A 21,026-nucleotide genomic window follows, 5' to 3' on the forward strand; every position below is an offset into this window, starting at 1 on the left:
CTAGAACTCCTCCATGGTGTGACAGTTTACTAAAGTATATCGAACTTCGGAAAAAAAACAGGAAATTTCAGCAAAGCCAAAAAGGACGTTTTTCGGATGATTATACATGTGTTGATCCTTATCCACCCGTAAAGACAATAATAGAAACTTTGGGCTTAATGCAATAGCAACCCAAATCGCAAAAAGCCTTTGCAGTAGTCCTTGAATGAATGATTCGGGTGTCATGACAGATCGCAAATAAGCTAAAGGCGCGTTCGATTTGCTGTAGTTTCAGTTACGTCCTTATCCGTTGTGGGCTTATTTGCATTTTTTCTGCGACGTTCTCCCATTTAGCCTGAAGAACTACTGATAATGTGACCACCAAACAGGTTCATAATTTTGGACCAAATGGCAAGAACCTAGAGGTTATTTTTCTTATCAATTGGGATATTGACCAAAAGACGCTTTGGAAACATCTTTTAAAGCGGCCAGTCAACATCAAATATATTGAAAACGAAAGAAAAACAACATAAAATACAAGCACAAAACTCATAAAAACAAGTAAACACTAAGAATAATTTGTGGGAGCTTAAGATTAATCTTCATCTTGATCTTTATGATCTTTATGATCTTAAAAATTCATCTTGAAAATTATGTTCAGCATGAGAGTCAGTCTTATTTCTTCCTTTGCTAGCTATTTGCCAATCGGAGTATTTCTTGCGCATTTCAAAATGTATAATCCAGGATTCCAGCAACGTTCCAGAACGCCAAATTAGTTGCTTGACATGCATTAAACAACTAGTCGTTTGCATTAGAAGACCATTCCGTAATCTGGTTTTGATGTTACCAAGTAGCGTTAACTGTCTTCCAGTAGCTGCTGAAGAGTTTGGTAGGCCACAATCACAAAGATCCTTGTATTTTTCTTTATCCTTGGCATCCTTACATTTTCTTAGGGCAGACCAGAAAACTGATGAATTTGCTTGTTCAGAACGGAAATTGAAAGTTCTAGTGCCCCTTTTCAGTGACCAAAAAGAATGGAGGGCAACTAAGCCCCCTCCCACGCTCACTTTTTTCCCAAAGTCACCGGATCATAATTTTTAGATAGCCATTTTGTTCAAAATGCTCGAAAAATAAAATAACTATGTCTTTGAGGATGACCCCCACAGTCTCCCGGGGACGGTCTGCAAGTTATGAACAATGTCCAATGTTTACATATAATATTGGTTATTGGGAAGTATACAAAAGTTTTCAGGGCAAATTTTTCTGGTATTTGGGGAGGGGGTCGGGTTTTACGTGGGAGGAGCTTTCCACGGAGGAAGGGACATTGCTATGAAGGGGACGTCGGATTCCAAGCATTATTCAAAAAACAATAAGAAATTAAATAAAAATGTAATTTTTCTACTGAAAGTAAGGAGCAACACCAAAACCTAAAACAAACAAAAATTAATACATACGTGATTGGGTATGCCCCTTAGTCATTACCTTGCTCTTTGCGGTAATTTGTTTTTATGCATGAGAGCTATTTATTCTAATTAACGGCATTTGTGGTTAAGGGGCCATTCTTAGAAAACTGGAAGAAAATTTGAACTTTGGCGTAAAGAGCGAGGTATTGACTAAGGTTTACGTAAGTTACGTCAGATCGAAATTTCGCAAAAGCCATTTTGCCAAAAAAGTAAAATTAATATGCAAATCTCATTTTAATTATTCATGTACGGTGAGCCAAAATTAAAGCTGCATTATTTAAAAAACGTTCAGAAATTAAATAAATAAAAAAACAAAAACAAGTGAAAATATAGTAAAGATTAATTATTTTCTATGCATTTTGCCATGCATCACTCTTTTTTCAACTAGTATAACCGTAAATCAAATAGATGCTGACGAAAGCAAGAAACGGGGAAACATATGGGAATAATACAATTCGTCTATCTATACGTCTGCATATTAGAGGGGCTGGGAGGTAAGTATAGCGAAATCGATTTCAAAGTTTGATAACTACAATTTTTGCATATTATAAAAATAGGAACTGTCTTATTAACATATCTCCTCTTCAATAGCCTCAATTTTAGGCTTATACTATATATATTACTTTATAGTATTATAAACTAAGTAAATATATATAGTATTTATGTACGCTATATATATTTACTATTATATGTATATATAGGTACTTATGCATTATGCGGTACCCACCGCTATATACTGTATAAGGAAACCAGACATGGAGACCCGTCGGTAATTTTTTTGCAGTTCATATTATTGACGTACGAATAACGTAAACATATCACTCGATTCTTTTTTTTATGCTCTTTCCAAATAGAAGAATTATTTTTGTCGGATATGAATTTTACCCCCACCCCTATTCTAATTCAGGGTATACATTTGTACATTAAGGGGGGTGTGTGTAAACTGTATTTCTGATGTAAATGGGAGGTAAGTTTAAACTTAAACCCCCCCCCCCCCACCCCTTAATGTGCAAATATATGCCCTAAATTAGTATATATAGGGGTGGGGATAATATATATATATATATATATATATATATATATACGTCTGCATATTAGAGGGGCTGGGAGCTAATTATAGCGAAATCGATTTCAAAGTTTGATAACTACAATTTTTGCATATTATAAAAATAGGAACTGTCTTATTAACATATTATTTGAAAAAAACTACGTTTTCTAAAGAGTTAAAGAGGCTGAGTTACAAGGTCGAACCTTAAAACGTACAGGGATTAGGAGGCACAGTTGGGGGCTGCCGCCCCCCAAACCCCCCGCTTTCGCAGCCTTTAAATAAAAAAAAATAAAAAATTTAAACTGAAAGTAAGGAGCGACATTAAATCTTAAAACGAACAGAAATTATTCCGTATATGAAAGAGGCTGTGCTCTCCTCAACGCCTCGCTCTTTACGCTAAAGTTTGACTTTCTCACAACTCTTTTTTTAAACAATAAAAACTTTAGCGTAAAGAGCGAGGCGTTGAGGAGGGCACAGCCCCTTTCATATACGGAATAATTTCTGTTCGTTTTAAGATTTAATGTCGCTCCTTACTTTCAGTTAAAAATTTTTTTTTTTTTTAATGGCTGCGAAAGCGAGGGGTTTGGGGGGCGGCAGCCCCCAACTGTGCCTCCTAATCCCTGTACGTTTTAAGGTTCGACCTTGTAACTCAGCCTCTTTAACTCTTTAGAAAACGTAGTTTTTTTCAAATAATTTCTGCACGTTTTTGTACAGTTTATTACTTATTATTGCTTGACTAACTGTTAGCTGATCGTGTCAGGAGTTGAAGTTGGGGGCTGCCGCCGCCCAAACCCCCGCTCTTGAACATTCTTGTGTTAAGGCTTTTAATTCCTGAATACTCAAATCACGTCGTACAGGGTGCCTCCTAATCCCTGTACGTTTTAAGGTTCAAACTTGTGACTCAGCCTCTTTAACAGCCCCCCCAACTGTGCCTCCTAATCCCTGTACGTTTTAAGGGTTGACCTTGTAACTCAGCCTCTTTAACTCTTTAGAAAACGTAGTTTTTTTCAAATAATACATATAAACAGGTTAGACATGCTTTGTTATGAAAATTGACGCGCAGATATTTTCATAACAAAGCATGTCTAACCTGTTTTTGTGTATTATTTGAAAAAAACTAAGGTTTTTCGTAAATGTAAATTCGGGGGATAATTTTTTCGGTCTGAAAATATCAAAAGGCCCTAACAGGTCGAATTCTGCTTCGAATGAGTCCTCATTCACCCGGATCCGTTGCCAACTGTGGCCTGTAGGCGTGGCTAAGAAAAAAAAAGAAATTATGAATTTTAAGTGGTTATATTTGGTTTTTTGAAAACAGGGAAGAAGTGATCGGATTGAGCTGAAATTTCGAGGATAAGCTCCCGGGCCCTAGGAAAGCTTAACCTCTAAATTTCAGCCCAATCGGACAACGTTAACGGGGGGCTGTGGTGGGAGGGTCCAAACTTCCAGCCCAGTTTACCCCATGAAAATAAAGTTGGAGGAGGATGAAATTTTGCAAGTTTCTTAGTTTGAGCTTGGGCTACAAAATGCGATTACCGCCGTCTCTCTGCGACCTCTAGGACCTGAAATCGCTTAACATTGTGGTGGGTTGCCTCTTTATAGAGGCACAAGTGTGCCTCCTTGATCTCCTCTTCAATAGCCTCAATTTTAGGCTTATACTATATATATTACTTTATAGTATTGTAAACTAAGTAAATATATATAGTATTTATGTATGCTATCTATAGATATTTACTACTATATGTACATATAAGTACGTATGCAATATGCAGCACCCACCTCTATATACTCCATAAGGAAACCAGACATGGAGGCCCGTCGGCAATTTTTTCGCTGTTCATATTTTTTACATACGAATAGCGTAAACCTATCCTTCGATTTTTTTTCTATGCTCTTTCCAAATAGAAGAATCATTTTTTTCGGATATGAATTTTACCCCCACCCCTATTCTAATTCAGGGTATATATTTGCCAATTAACGGGGGGGTGGAAATTGCATTTCTGATGCAAATGGGAGATAAGTTTAAAATTAACCCCCATCCCCTACTGTGCAAATATATGCCCTGAATTAGTATATATAGGGGTGGGGGTAAAATTCATTTCCGACAAAAATGATTATTATATTTGGAAAGAACATAAAAAAAAGGTATCGAGTGGTATGTTTACTTTATTCGTAGATATATATATATATAATTGAGCTGTATCACCTAACATTAAATTTGTACCTACTTAAGTTTCTCTCAGCTCCTTTCCCGTGATGAAAATTTTCAAACTGAAGGAATGTACCCCGGGTGGTTGACAATTTGGCTTTAGTTTTGATTTCAGACCATCAACAATCGAAAGGTTTCATTTTGTTAACTTTTCATTGAGATTTTTGTGTGACGTTCGGAAGCCGGAAGTAAGTTAATATGAAAAAGGCGACAGCTTGTCCTTTATCTTGACCGTGCCGAGTAAAAATCAGGGCAATAATACCATTTATAGGTGAAAGAATTTTGAAGGCATTTTCAGAAAGTTTGCTTCAGGGAAGAGCAAGCAACCCCGGAAAATAAATACAGAGCTTAAAAAATAAGTAGATATAAGTCTTAGCATTCATTTGGTGATGAATGACATTTTTTTATGAAAATAATTTGCTTTACGTCATAAGTTTGGAAAATGTGTCCACTTTATGTCCCAAATGTCTAAAATTTGCCCTATCCATTTCAAAAAAGTGTCCATTTTTTGCCCTATTATGTCATTATGTCCAGGCACATAGAAATATGTCCTTTGGACATAAAATATGTCCAGTTGGCAACCCTGTGCACGACCCAGTTGCACTATTATCTAAGTTAATCTACATATAAATGTAGCAGTTTCAAAATTTTGACTAATTGCTAATTGTAATTTTGTTCCTGTATATTTTGTAAAAGAAAAAAAAGGTCTTTTTGGGAGGAAGCTTGGGACCCCCAGAAAAATTAGGGTGGGCAATGGCCCACCCCAGCCCCCGCCCCAAATGGCGCCCCTGAATGGATGACCAAACAACACAATCTTTTGCCATCTCAACTATGCTTCATCCGTAAAACATGGTCTATCTATCTTAACCTTTCTTTCATTATAACCATAGAAAGTGGGATCCAAATTTATTTTTCGTACAAATTATTTCCTGATGTAGCCTACGGCTAGTCAAAGGAGCACCTAAAACTATCCCGGGGCAATTCATCTGGAAAGCATTTACCTAATCTTCTTCGCCCTTTACCCGAAGTTTCAGGGCCAGACTTGACCGCCATTACTAACGTGGTTTCCATTATTCTAATTTTACTACGAACACTTATCTTCCTATTCTTCCAATATTTTCCCCAAGGTTTTTTTTCCAAACTGCGAAGAAAAATCACGCGCCTTGACTATTCTACTGTTTACATTGCAACTGGATCTACCATATTTACTAATAATACTACTGAGGTTAGGGAAGGTATCCACTTGATTGATTTTTGTTACCTGACGCCACTTCTCTGTCGTTTATTCTTAGTCTAAGCGACTTAGTCTACTTGACATATATTTTCTAACCTATTCTTCAACCCTGAATTCTCAAAATTCGCTAATATTATTATCTAGGACACCCAAGTCATCTGTATAATCTATGTCTAGAATATTTTTACCTTTTCTACACTTCAAGAGTCTTTACCGTCTTCCTTAGGACAAAGTCCATTAGTCATTATGACCCTCAGTAAAAAAAAAGAATCTCTTAGAAACACCAAAAGGAGGGTCATTGATTCATATCCAAAAATCGGATATTGTTTGTTGTCTGGCTCGATGGTAGGCTGTGCAAAAATAAAGCAATAAAGGTTTCGAAGCCGGAAAAGCTTAAGTGCCATGTAATTATTTAAAATCTGTGACTAATGAGACGTAGTTCCCTTGGTTAAGATGTTCTACTTGGAGTTCAACTATCCTAGTTTATTGAAGATACGCTCAGATCCTGCATTGACGAAAGGTTGGTTTAAAATCAATTGTCTTGTGGTAATAAATTTAGTTTTACTGTTTGATACAGAATTAATTTTTACCGACGTTTTCTGCTTTTTAAGACTATCTGATACCTGAAAGATCATTTTGCGAGCCTCAGCGTCGGCTGACCGCCTCAAAGACAAAGGACCCATTAGTTAAACTCGACAAGCTGCCAAATTTTTCAACATGATATTTTATTAAAATTTGGTAAAAATTGATTAGGAATCTTGAATGTGTCAACAGTTCGAAAAACTAACAAGAGGCTAGTTTAAAATAAAGAAAAATGTAATCTTTTGCTAATTACTAAGCAAAGCGCTGTCTAATCAATATACCTAAACAATAAATAAACATCGCCTGTGTCAGCAAGGTTTTCAGTCAAAGCGGGTAGCATCACAAGGAACTCTCATAGGTGTCAAATTGCTCAAACGATATTTCCTTTGAGCTAATTTTTTTTAGCGTTTTCCTAGCAGGCATTCTAGAACATTTTTAGAGACCGCCCTTTCTGAGCTTAAAATAGAATTTTCTGCTCCACTTAATCGAAAAGACAAAATTCATGCTTTCTAATGATGTAAGTCCCATGAAACCTGAACATCTTTAACTCTGGCACAAAACAGGATAAGTTAAAAGGCTTTTCTAAGATTTCCGGGAAAGCAGGTGTCGGCTTTAGTTTTCGCCGTTTATTCAAACCTCTTATCCAAGCCCTAGAAGTTATCGCATGACTGCCCAATCTGTTCTTATTAGTTTGGCAAAGCAAAATAAAAAAGTTTGCTTGATAATTTATTCAAAAAATTGCTAATTTATAAGGAAATAATCTAAAACAAATTTAGCGGCCTGTATCAGATTATGCGGGTTGCCATGCAGGACCTGTTTGGTTTATATGTATTTTTTCAGGGGCGGGACAGGGGGAGATTTGCCTCCTAAAATTTTTTGCTCACACTTAGACTTCGGGAAATCCCTTTTTGGTATTTTCATTGAAAAAACCTTCTTTTTTGGTATTTTCATTGGAAAAACTGAAAATTTCCCCCCCCTAGATTTCAAATACATCCCCCGGGTACATTTGCTAGTTGATGCCACGGCTATCTTCCCTACTTTTCTTTAGTAACTTTCAAAAGTTGGGACATCTTCGGCATCCCTTACAGTCAAAATATGTTTCATAGTGATGCTGTCCGAGTGCTCTAAAGCCAAAATATAACTGTAATGGACTGTAAAGAAATTTTACTAATTCATTTACATTGGTTGTTGCGGAATCATCATTATAAACGACAAGTTAAGGTTTATGTTCCCTGCTTATGTATTTAGATCAGATTAGAACCCTCCCTTACTCGGAATATTTTGAAAATGGAAAGATTGTAGTTCGAACTATAGTTTTGTTTGTACCTTGTATTTTCCTCCTCCTCCCAGAAAAAAAAACCCATTCCTTCTAAGGATTCAACCATATGATTTATGACATGATATGATTTATCAAACAGTTCGTGGTAACGAACTGTAAGTAAGGAGCGACCCGGCTCAATGGTAACCGAAACTCTAGAAAACGGGTTTTTGATACCAATAGATACATAAAAAGAATCTGATTTCAAATACATAACTTTCATCAAGTTTAGTGCTACCCATCAAAAGTTACGCGCCTGAGAAAATTTGGCTGATTTTCAAAAAAAGGGGGAAAGACCCCCTAAAAGTTATAGAACATTAATGAAAATCACACCATCATATTCAGCGTATCAGAGAACCCTGCTGTAGAGGTATCAAGTTCCTATCTACAAAAATGTGGAATTTTGCATTATTTGCCATAAGAAAGATCACAGATGCGTGTTTATTTATTTTTTTTTTTTCCCATCGGTGATCATATCGAACCAGTGGTACTATAATACCGCGGGTGGGCTTATTCGAACGAAAATTAAAAGTTCTAGTGCCCTTTTGAAATGACCAAAAAAATGGAGGGCAACTAGGCCCCCTCCCACGCTTATTTTTTCCCAAAGTCACCCGATCAAAATTTTGAGATAGCCATTTTGTTCAGCATGGTCGAAAATATGATAAATATGTCTTTTAGGAGGACTTAATCCCCCGACGTGCCCAGGGGGAGGGCTAAAAGCTATGAACTTTACCCAATGTTAACATATAGTATTGGTTATTGGGAAGTATACAGAAGTTTTCAGGAGGTTTTTTTGTGGTTGTGGGGGTTGGGTGGGTGGGGGGTTATGTTGGAGGATCTGTCCAAGAAGGAAGTTTTAATGGGGGAAGTGAAATTGCCATGAAGGGGGCGCTGGACTTGCCAGCATTATTTATTGGTTATTGGGAAGTATACAGACATTTTCAGGAAGGATTTTTTTCTGGAGGGGGGGCTAGAGGAGGGGGTTACTCTGGAGAATCTTTCCGTGGAGGATGTTTCTTTGGGGGAAGGGACATTTCTATGAAGGGGGCGCCGGATTTCCAAGCATAATTTAAAAAACGATCAGAAATTAAATTAAAAAAAGCAAGTTTTTTCAACTGAAAGTAAGAAGCAACATTAGAACTTAAAACGAACAGAAATTATAACGTATGTGAGGGGGTTCTCCCCCAAGTCAATACCTCGCTCTTTACGCTACAGTTTTTTTTAAGTGCTTTCAAAAGTGCTTTCTAATTAAACGGCCTTTGTGATTCAGGGGCTTGTTAATAAAATTTTTTTTAACATTTTAACGTAAATAACGGGTGACTGCATTAGAGGAGAACCCCCTTATATGCATCATAACATATACGTAATAAAAAAAAAAATAAAAAAAACAAGTAACACAGACCAATAGTAATCGAAACTTCTGAAAATAGAATTTTGACTTCAATATATGTATCAAAAGAATGGGTTTATAATGCTGATTCTAAATATATAAATTTTATTAAGTTTAGTATTACTCATCAAAGTCTACGAGCCTGAGAAAATTTATCCAATTTTTTAAAGAGGGGGGAATCATCCCTTACAAATGAAAGAATTTAAATGAAATCGCACCGTCAGATTCAGTGTATCAGAAAACCGTACTACATAGGTTTCAATCTCATATCTACAAAAATCTGCGACTTTGTATTTTTTGCCAGAAGAAAAATATACGAATATAGAAGTTAGTTACGTAAGTTAATTTGTAAATTACGTCATAACCAAATTTAGAGACAGCCATTTAGCAAAAGAAAAGTAATAATTTTTATGCAAATTTTGTTTACTTATTCAATCACTATGAGCCAAAATAAAAGCTGCATTAACTAAAAAACGATCAGAAATTAAATAAAAAAAACAAGTTTTTTAAACTTGAAAGTAATGAGCGACATTAAAATTTTAAACGAACAGAAATTATTCTATATATGACAGGGGCTGTCCCCTCCTCAACGCCTCGCTCTTTACGCTAAAGTTTGACTTTGTCTCACGACTTTATCTTTTAAAACAATAAAAAACTTTAGCGTAAAGAGCGAAGCGTTGAGGAGGGGACAGCCCCTTTCATATACGGAATAATTTTTGTTCGTTTTAAGTTTTAATGTCGCTCCTTACTTTCAGTTTAAAAAACTTTTTTTTTTTATTTAATTAACACTAAAAGCTCTTCTGGGCCATGGTTAATACACAATATACTTCAAAAATGATAAATAAAAACACCCTTATTGTAAACAAAACAAAAAAAAAAAATCTAAAAAAAATATCTCTATGCTCCATGCCCAGTCCAATAAACCTTCCCAAATTCTTTATCGCCAAAAAATTTCTATCTCTTAATATATTATATATTAAGTATATTATAATATATATTCTATATACATATTACATCAATGCCATAAACGCTAGCCAATGTCAGGTGAGCAATTTCTATCGTATATGGTTGAATAAATGTTAAGTTTTGAATAGAAATAAATTTATTGGAAACCTTCCAGTTTGAAATATTTATACGATGAACGCCATTATAGCCTACTAAATTGATTTATTTCCCGCAATGTTTCTTGAGCAAGAACTATGTTTAGATAATGGCAAGCCCCTTAAAGGAATGGTGATTATACAATATATTGACCAATTCAGTCACTCATAAACGTTTGATATTGATTATAAAAGAAATAATTTTCTTTCAAATGAAACCGCAGCCTTGAGATTCAGTTTCGAACAATAGTAAGATAATAAATAAAAAAAACGTAAAGGGAGATTTTTTTTTTTCTCACGAAGCTGTTGTTAATTGGTACTTATGTCAGCCTGGACCTATGCCAAAAATTACGCACATTGCTTTTTGAATATCTTTGAAGGTGCTTTTACTCGAGATGGAACTCGATTGCATTTTTAGGTTGTTTTTAGCCAAGTGCAAAAATAAGCATTAATAAGCTATTATTAGTTTGATGGCAAAATGAAAAATTCATTTCTTTTAAATTATTTACAATTAAAAAGCTCATAGGGTAAGTATGTATTATACTGCCAGCACTCAAGTTTACGCTGTGTAAAACTCGACAATAAACCGGTTTTACCTATCTATTAAGAAACACTTGGGTTACGATCAGTGGAAAACAAGTGGCGGGTGATAGAATTTGGACTATATATTTGAACATTAAGGGGGGGGGGGGGTTAGGTAAGGTTACCACCACCCCCTAATGTGCAAATGTATACCCCAAATTTGTTTCTAAAGTATTATATTTTCATCATTTTTTGGTATTTTTCATAAGGATTAAACTAACTTCACTTCTTGAGTGTGCAGTATAATACATAAGTACCGCTCATAGTTTTATTAATATGCTTGTGTCTTATTTCCTGCTTAGGATCCTTATTTTTCTTTTCATCACTGTATAGTTTATTAAATCTCCGTTTTTTAGAGATTCTCGGACGTTTTCGTCAAAGTCCTGCCCTGTCGTAGACGTATACAGCAGAATTCGGAATTTGGATCTTATTGTTCGAAGTCTAAAAACATTTTATGAGGTATGGCTTTAATAGATTTTTCATCCGAGGCATTTTGTTATGTGAATAGCTATCATTCTTAGTGTATCTAAAGTTCGTCAATTACTTAATTTGGTCTTTAAGCTTAGATAATTCCAATATTTGAGAGAGGAATTTTGTGTTTTATATTTGATTAAACACAGCTTGAACTTGACTAGCCGTATTTCAGGAAATTTTTGTATGATAAATATGAATAAAAGAAAGTTCTGGGAGAATATATATATATATATATATATATATATATATATATATATATATATATATATATATATATATATATAATAGCCCAGTTTTTCGAAAGGTAACATTGTATTGACAGGGTGAGATAGGGTATGATTATTTACCAGTTCCCGCATGAGCTGGCATATCGGAGTGACGGGTTGACTGAGTAGTAGTATCACCATTGGACAATGCTAGAAATTTAGCTGAAGACTTCGTTTTTAATGAATCACATTCGTTTAAATCGTCAAGGCAGTCAATTTTGATCCGTTGCACATCATGAGTTATACGACATTTGAATAATTTCCTTAAAAAAACTTACGAAATGCTTCTGCATAAATGTATGTTATTGAGGAGGTAGGCTAATACTAGTGTTTCCCCGTTCATTGTCCAATTATTCAAGCATACTACTATCTTCAACCACAACGGATATACGTGTCAAATCAGTGCTGACTCATGAATATGTCAGATTTATTAGGTAATTCAGGTTACACTCTGTAATTACGTGGACGAGTCGAAAAGACTAAAATCGCTTCTTTCTTTTCTCTTTTGTTTTCTTTCTATTTGCAAGTTCCTACCTCTGTGAGTTGAAAGAAAGCCAAGTCTTTGGATTTTAGAAGCAAGTGGCGTCAGTTCACAGCAATTTAGGGAAGGGTTGTCAAAATATATTTTTCAATGTCTGATGGAGGCAAAATTCTACAATGAAAATAACAAAAAGGCATTTTCAATAAAGATACCCCCGAAAAGTTATTTGTCAAAATCTTAGGGGTCCCAATTGACGACAATGTAAGGGGCTTGGATTCCTTGTTTCCAGAGAGATTCGGTACTAGAGTACGACGTGTTCTAAATCCTTTCACCTGCAACAGTTTAATTCTTTATAAGGAATCAATATATTTTTATTGTTTCTTTTTTAAATTAGAAGTACAACAGGAGTTGTAAAGCACATCCTATCTTCGCATTTTCTTCTTTTTCTTTAAACAGTGTGTATTTGCCGGTGACACGAGAAAGTGCTGTAAAGTCAAGTATTAACCACCATTTTGTCTGAATTTCTGTTACTTTGCATATAATACAAAGCATGATTGAAGTCATCAAGGCAATACCGGCACGCCTAGATAATGTCCAGGCTGTAGTAGCGCACATCATACAAACTTAGCTCTTGCTGTTTAAATGTTAACCCTACGTAAAAGTCCCTACACTAGCCTTATTGCTTTATCAATTAAAGGATTTATGGGCACCTAGTTTAAACAATGCACCTTAATTCGATTAGATCACGATCATGTTTTGTGGAGTTTCATCAATATTTATGCTAGGTGTGTAGAAATTGCTGTTTATGTGTGTAGTGACAGATGTATAAAAATTGAGTTGTCAGTATTAAGGCTGGTGTATGGGGCCTGTAGTGCTTGCAAAGGTCTTTTTTAATGCGTGATAAAATATGCGAACATTGTCACGCGGGGGAGGGGAGGGGAGACGAGCTAGGCAGGAAAACGTCCATGGTGTCGAAATCTTATAATTTACAAAAGTATGTCCTATCCCTAAATTTCCTGTTGATCCTGTGCGTTCATATTCTTCAATGCTTACTCTATTTCGGAAGGACACTGGGACACTACTTGAAGGGGAATCCTTCCCCTAAATTGTCTCTGTTCAGGAGAATTCGGCATGTGAAATGATTAGCGGAGCTATGTGAGAGATTGTAAAACAGAAGAAACGCTTCAAGTTAAACGCTTAGGCTTTCGACAACGTTCTAAAAATGTTGATATTTTGGGCAAGAATTCTTTGGACATAAGCTTCAAATTCGGAAATTGACAAAAATGACCCGAGCAAGTGTCTGGCTAAACATCCATTTTAAAGCTTAGATGTCTAGCTAGACAAGTTTTTGATTGCAGCTTTGTCGTTCTGTTGAGTGATTGTGGTCTTGAAAAGGCTCGAGTTCGAGGCAGGAATACTATGCTTGAGCCCCTCCTATGTTTTGATTTTAAAACTATCAAATATTCGGTACTTTTGTCTTATAGCCACCACACTCAATAGCTTGTATCGCGAACATGAGACGATAACCGGTTTTCATGGTCTTTGTACCAGACAATATTAGCTTTGGCTCGGTGGGAAACTACATTGTAGCTATATATTAATTAGATATTTACTTGGTATTTTGGTTAGGTTATGTTAAGTTAGTTTAGGTCACGTATTTAATATAATGCGGTCTAGGCGCCCCCCCCGCCCTTCCATAATTCTTTGTTGTAGTTTTCATAATTCTGTGGGTAAAGTATTATATTTTCGTCATATTTTGTTTTATTTCATTAGTATTAACCAAACTTCACTTCTCGACAGAACTCGAGAATGGTGGCTATAAGACACAAGTACCAAATACTCTTTTGATTATATAATGGCACAGAAAGACCGATGAATCAATATTCGGTACTTATCTGTCAGCCAGTACGCACTCGGGTCTATAAAATCAAATAATAACCGGTTAATTGTTGTTTGTGTACGGAGACAATTAGCTTTGGCTCAGTGGGAAACTACATTGTAGCTATATTTTAACAAATATTTAGTTGGTATTTTGGTTAGGTTAGGTAGGGTATATTTTGCATGCAGCCCCGCTATGCTTAACCCCCCCCCCCCAAAAAAAAACAACATGAAAATATACAGCCCAAATTATATATATCTCATGTATCTCCCAAGTGTCTCGGTTGTTACAACCCTATACCTGTAGATCCAAATTCTCGAGTGTCTAGTGGCTAACAGATAAGTACCCAATAGTCCGAGCATCCGGTGTTGAAAATGTGAAGCATACCACGATGGAATGGGGCAGGTACGAGAATTAGCCTACTCCCCTTAAAACAACTATGCTGATTCGAAAAATACCAACGGCATTTGGTTGCGAGGGGTGGAACGCTCCGAAATTAGACAGTTTATTATATTTTAGTGTTTAATGCAAGAAAATGCATCTTCCACAAAGTTTGGGGTGCAGTTTTCGGCTCAAACTTGAGATAAATATTCCTAGAAGCCATCGAATGTCTTCATAACAAACTAAAACGATTAGTTAGAAAAAATGGTAGCAATGACATAGGTAAAGAAACTAAACAAAGTCAGAATTAACACTATTTATTTAATGCTCACATTGCCAAATTCATTACGGTTTTTTTCCTAGTATCCCTCCATTTTAAGTCACGTACAATTATTCCCTGTCTGAATCAGCCACGGCCTCGCAGCACTCCCCATAACAAGAGCACAAAATGTTGCGACTATGCCTCTGTCCTTCATCTCCCATCCAAAATCAAGCGGAGAAAGGTACGAGGGGCGAGGCATAAGGGCCTGCAGCATAATGGATCACTGGTAAATGCACCTTTTCACATGTAAGGCGAAAGAGCCGTCGGTTGGAGGCAGGCTCTTCAGCGTTTTCCGGCGAGGGAACAGGTGAACGCGTAGGTCATTCAAGCTCGAAAATTCCTTTGATTTTCTGTATGATGCGATCAAAATCACGCACCACATTGTCAAAATATCGTCCTGAAATTTCGTTACTCGGTTGGTTTATTCTAATGTTTACTAAACAGGTCTAAGCATTCAAGATATCCGGTTGTATTTCTTTTTTTGGAGAAAATGAATCTTACTATATCACATCTGGTGAAACAGTGCAAAAACGCTCTTGAATTTACTAGAGACAATGGGAGTCTATTTCCAAGTTCAGTAATTGAAATAACATTATCCCGCAAACGAACCAAAACATTGGGGGTGGCATGGCTTTGCTTTTCAATCGTCTTAAAAGACGGAAGCAATATGACCACAATGTCTGTGGCATTTGCTTCCACGATTACATCCTTGCACCCCGTCCTGGCACAGAAACCCGTGTGAATAGCGACACGGGTATCCGCTTCTTCATGTATGCTGCTCAGTTCAATGGCAAATCTCTCGCAGTTTACAGTCTGGGAACCTGGAAGCAGCTGAACTAGTCCGGCTCTATCTGCAAACCCTCCTGATAGGTACACTGGAAAAGCAAGGACTTTGCGGTCAGTACCGGTCCAAAGGTCAAACAAGAATTCTTTAAGCTTTGCTTTACTTTGGATATCAAGCATGATAAGTACAATATTTTTTAGTTAGCTTCCATGCTGCAAAATTATAATTCAGGGTAGGACCCCTTGTTCAAGCTTGTGAGGAATTCGTCTTGAATGCGGCGTTATTTCTGAATATGCATTTTAACTAGAAGCTGGAATTTTTCTGTAATAGAAGTTAAAAGAAAGAGTGCTTTGCATGGCTGCTAATGAAGTTCGCACGATTTCTTTTCAATGAAGGTCTCTTTGAAACGTTGGATTTTTTCCTAAGTAAGAATAAAAAGTGATGAAACTTTCTCTATTAAGTTCATTCATTGGAACTGTTCAATGTAGAATCAACTAATTTCTTTGTTCTTAAATAATTGTATACTTCATGCTTAATTTGACATAGAAAGCAAAATACTTGCAATTGCAAACTATGCTGGCAACACTATTTCCGCTTAGTAAAATGACCATAGATCATTTTAAGTAAGGAAATAAATCAGATTAGCAAAACAATTCTTGAAGTAATGTTGTGGAATTAGTGTGAAGCCACAGTTCCTAATAAAGGACTAGTATTGATTCTGATCATTATCTGTTTTTTAAAAAGCTATTATTAGTTCTGAAAAAATGCTCGAAGAAGATGAATCTTAATGAATAGTTGTGAAAAAAGACTAGCTCTTAAATTACTGAATATTTTTGGGTTGAAAATTTCATGGAAAAGAGACGATGCGGCTATAAAAACTGTATATGCTGTTTTTTAGGAATCTGTTCGTACCATAAAGTGTATGTTCACAATTTATAGCGAGGTTTGCAAAATGCCACAGCGAAATAGCGAATCCCTTAAAATAATCATGAACAATAATAGAGAAAAAGGCAATAGACATTTGAACGTCCAAATTCGAACAAGTCCTTTAAATAAACATTGGGGAAACTGAAAAAAAAGACATTGCTGATTTTAATGTGCATATCAGCTAATGGAAACAAAATGTCCTTGCTTAAGAGGCGTCCATGTACAAGTCCCGACAAACATCTATGTCTAGACATTTAACCATTAAGTTTAGCCACACATGCATGTGAACACCGCTCTTAAGTTTGGATGAGAAATATAGCACAAAATAAGCTTCCTGATTTGGTGAATTTAAAATCTTAGACACATGAGTTCTTGACTCTAGAACTGAATGCTGGGCTGGAACTATTTGCATCCAAGCACCAAATTTTACGTGTGAACGGGAACTTCAAGACATGCAAGCAGGGCCTCATTTAAAACTTTGACGCTTCTAGGCCCAAGCGTTTTTGCCGCTCCGTTTTTGCAAGATCTTCGGATAAATCCTCGAAAGTTTGGGGATGCTGGAAGCACTGAACAGAACTCAACTGATGAGTCAAAAGTAGCTTCCAGGCCCAGGTATTTTTGCCGCTCCGGTTATGCAAGATTTTCGGGGAAATACACGAAATTTCGGAGTGGAAGCACTGAACAGAACGCAACTGATTAGCCAAAAGTAGCCTCTAGGCCCAAGCGTTTTTGGCGCTCTGTTTTTGCAAGATTTTGGGGGAAATCCCAAGAAATTTGGGAATAGTGGAAGCACAGAACAGAACACAACTGATGAGCCAAACATAATGAAAAAGAGGTTATACTGTTACCGAACTCTCAGCCTCCATTCTTGGGAGACATCTGACCAGGGTTTTTCTTTAAAAAAAAATCCTGGAACACGGTTTTTAGGTTATACAGCATAGGAGTGCACAGTGATGACGTAAAAATCAAAGCGCGTAATTTGAAGTACGGTGAAACATGGTTTCTAGTTATAACTAACAACTGATTGTCAATATTCCTAGTATTATTTCGACTTGAAAACGTTCTGGTGGATTAGTAGGATCTACGACAAATATCGTGTCGACGCATGTGAGTTTCATCGTTTTTTGAATTCCCCGCCCAAGAATTGTCGTCACTCTTCGCAGCCATATAGTGCATCCAGACTATCCGTTTTCTGGAGAAATGGGACGGGAATCTGGAAAACGGAATAGTCGTTCAGACTAGGCGTTTTTTTCTAAACTTGGTGGTTTTTTCCAAAAATATCTGTACAAATTTGTCAGCCATCCTCATAAAATCTGTTTTTCTGAGCCAAAACTTATAGAAAACAAACTTAGAACCTCAGTTAGACAATTTACTTTTTTCTATTCAAAACCATCTTAGACAACTATTTTTATTTATCACTTATCAGTGTCTAAGCGTCTCCTTCTTCTGGCATTTTTTCTAGAAAAGCTGTCCACACCACCACTTCCGTCCCATTTTTCCATTTTCTGACCCTCTGATTATTCCTACCCAGAAAACGAAAAATGGGACGGAAGACCTGTCTACATTCCCAGATTTCTGTCTCATTTTTCCACAAGATATATAGTCTGGACGTGCTAATATTCAATATGCCTTGGCAAGTGGCAAAAGTTGCCTTTTGTCACGTCTTCACACGTCCCTTTCCCTTTTACCATACCTGCTTTTCTGTTTAGCGAAAGTCTCGTCAATCAAGAAGCAGACAGCGGAAATATCATTCGTCTTACAAAAGCATCCTTTTGAAATCTCAAAATCCGAATTCACAACTCAGAAAACCTGGATTCCGAACGTAATGAAATCTGAGAAAAATCCAAACGATATCATTCAAACATTCAGTCCACGGATTCTTCATTGTATAAAAAAAGGAATCTGCTGCTTTCACACGAAAGAATGCGGAAGAAACCCAGACCTTTGGGTATTTGAAGAGAAAACTGTAAAGCAACAGTCAGAAAAACTGTTACTACCTAGTTATTAGTAAAAAGCGCTAAGTAAAGCAACCAACTAAAAAAATAACTAGTTTCTTAGATATTTATTGGTACGGTTCAGTAATCATATCGGTAATCACAGCTCAAACGACAACACTAAGAAACTCGACAAAAGATCTTCAGTAAATAAAACTAAGCTCGGTTAGCACACGTACAAACACTCTTCTTAGAGAACGTACATCAATTGACTCCAACTTCACCAGCAGGTTCCCCAGATTTTTCTAATATTTTTTACACTTTCATGCGCGTGATATTCCACTCAGTATTGAAATTTCAGACGTTCAAATATGGCAGATAAGTATCCAGATAAATACATTTTCAATTTTTCTTCGTTTATCTGGATACTCATCTACGATCTTCAAAGGTTGGAGCTTAAATATTGAGTGGAATATCATGCGCATGAAAGTGTCTGAAAATATTGGAAAAATCTTCGGAATACGCTGATAGCGATGAGCGATCTTTTGAACCAATTGATGTACGTTCTTTAAACAGCACAAATTTACAACTACGTATGTTGAACCTGAACTATTGAAACTTGCTACATTCTAAGAAAATCACAGAATGCTGGCAGATCATTTGGTCATGACTTTATAAAACTAATTTCTCACGAAGTTTCATCTGCAAAACACCGAATTAAAAAGACACTGGAACTGAGCTCTACTGAGCATAACAAGTTTTCCGATGGTATATATCGCATCCACTGCCCTAGATTCGGAATGCATTCGAGACTCATAAAATGATGTCAAGAACTTAAGCGAATGAGGGACACGCACTTGAGCTGGAAGGACCAGCCCCACCGTGGGTGGCCTCCTCGTCCGTAGGAGACATGGTTTAAGATTAGGTAGCTTCGAGTAATTTTGTTTTACACCTATCACTACAAAAAAAAACAACTAAGCAACAAATCACAGAATTCAAGACTAATTTTTTGCGGATTTTTTCCACTTTCTGGCATTCGCCAGAAGAGACACCGAAACTGTCCATTTCTCTGCAGCAGGTATGAACCGGTTGACGTGCATGAGGACACTCAGCATCTCGCTGTCTAATCTGTTCCGGAGCGGACTCTTAATAAGCTTGAGAAGGGAAAACTGCCTTTCAGCGCCGGCACTGGTGTGTGGCAGGCTCATCATGGTAAACATAAATGAAGGTAATACTTTGAACATCTTATTTTTACCCGCATCTTTACAACTATCCACAAAGGACCAAAACGCTATAGGATCTTCTTTACCTTTCACTTCAAAGGTCTCATCCACAGATGGCAGTCTTCTCCACTCTGAGTTAATCTCCTCGACGTTAACAGAGATCGTTGCACAAAACCTGCTGTACAACGGTGTTATAGAGGAGATCTGGCCCGAAAGAGCGATTGAAGGGTCAATCCATTCTAGCTGTTTCAAAAGAGGATCCCTATGGTTGATCCTTTTCTGAATCTGCTTCACAAGAATCTGATAGAACTTGACAAAGTTGACTTGAATGTCATTCATCTGATGAGAAGATTAGCGCAAGTTTCCCGATCTTGGGGCAACAGCTGGAAAGCATATCAATGGCTTTCTAGTGCTTATTCAGTAGCACTGCTCCTTTTTTTTTTTTTTTTATCTAAGTTACATTTTGCAGCTTCCAGTTATTAGTAGCTACAATGAAAAAATTAAAAACATCTGAGTTTACTGGTTATAAGCTGGTAAGCTGGTAAACTGGGCTCCCATGAGATCTTCATGAAGTTTCAAAAGTTCATAGAGTCTAAAGCTCTAGTCTCTGACTGACTGGAACAGAAAAATCAGTATGGTACAGCCAATCAGAAGGTAGAGCATTAACTCTTTTTCAACTTTCCAAACTTTACGATAGGCTAATGATATAGAAGTCCCAAGTACCACGGATGGATCCACTAGAAGAAAGGAAACAGAATAAGCATAAGAAAACATTTGAAAAACTCTTCCATTTCTTGCCTTGTGATCCAGATTGATTTCGAACAGAATTGTGGAAAATCCAGTCCCAACAGAAATTGATGCTGAATCAACCAGAACTGGGTAGAACAGAATAAGTATAATGCCGTACGCCTTTTAGTTACCTTTTCTGAGATTAACTTTGCCCGAGGCATTACACGGGGCAAAATGAACTACAAGGACAAGAAAAGCAAATCCTTGTTGTTTTTGTTTTGAGTTCGCTGCTCGTCGTTACATTGGAGTTGAGTTTTCAAAAGTCAAATCCCGAACGAAAAAATCGTTGACCCAGCGTAATATCGCAAATCCAGAGGGAACAAACAAAAGCAGAGAAAATTCGTGATACCGATTTTTTTTAGCAAAAATCCCGTTTTTTTTTTACAAAAAAATCCCGAAAATCCTGAACACAAAAAATCCTGGACCACAAAAAAAAAAACCGTCCGGGGATTAACCCCGGACGGTGAAAACCCTGCATCTGACAGTTTATAAGTGGCCACGGAATTCCTATGTTGTTGTAAAATCACTTTTTTTGTGGATAGGCATCGTGACGGCGGAGTGCACTTGACTTTGACGATAAATGACTTCAGTCTAGTTTTTGTTAAGAAAAAAATCATTCAGTGATAATTTATTGCGCCCCTTGGCATTGGGCCCCCTAGGCCCG

The 21,026-nt window shown here is 36.7% G+C and overlaps 1 protein-coding gene across 2 annotated transcripts in view; it reads left to right on the forward strand.

Annotated features, from left to right (window-relative positions):
• Girdin (protein girdin) overlaps positions 1-21,026 on the forward strand; it is a 245,079-nt gene that overhangs the window by 19,927 nt on the left and 204,126 nt on the right. For both annotated transcript variants that reach the window (XM_089093322.1, XM_089093323.1), the window contains exon 3: positions 11,259-11,361. In XM_089093322.1, the coding sequence (XP_088949448.1) occupies positions 11,259-11,361 (103 nt within the window). The remainder of the gene's footprint in view (positions 1-11,258; positions 11,362-21,026) is intronic.

This window comes from Artemia sp. Qi Xiang Cuo, chromosome 8 (assembly GCF_049724085.1).
Source record: "Artemia sp. Qi Xiang Cuo chromosome 8, ASM4972408v1, whole genome shotgun sequence".
In the NCBI taxonomy this organism is placed as follows: Eukaryota; Metazoa; Arthropoda; class Branchiopoda; order Anostraca; family Artemiidae; genus Artemia; species Artemia sp. Qi Xiang Cuo.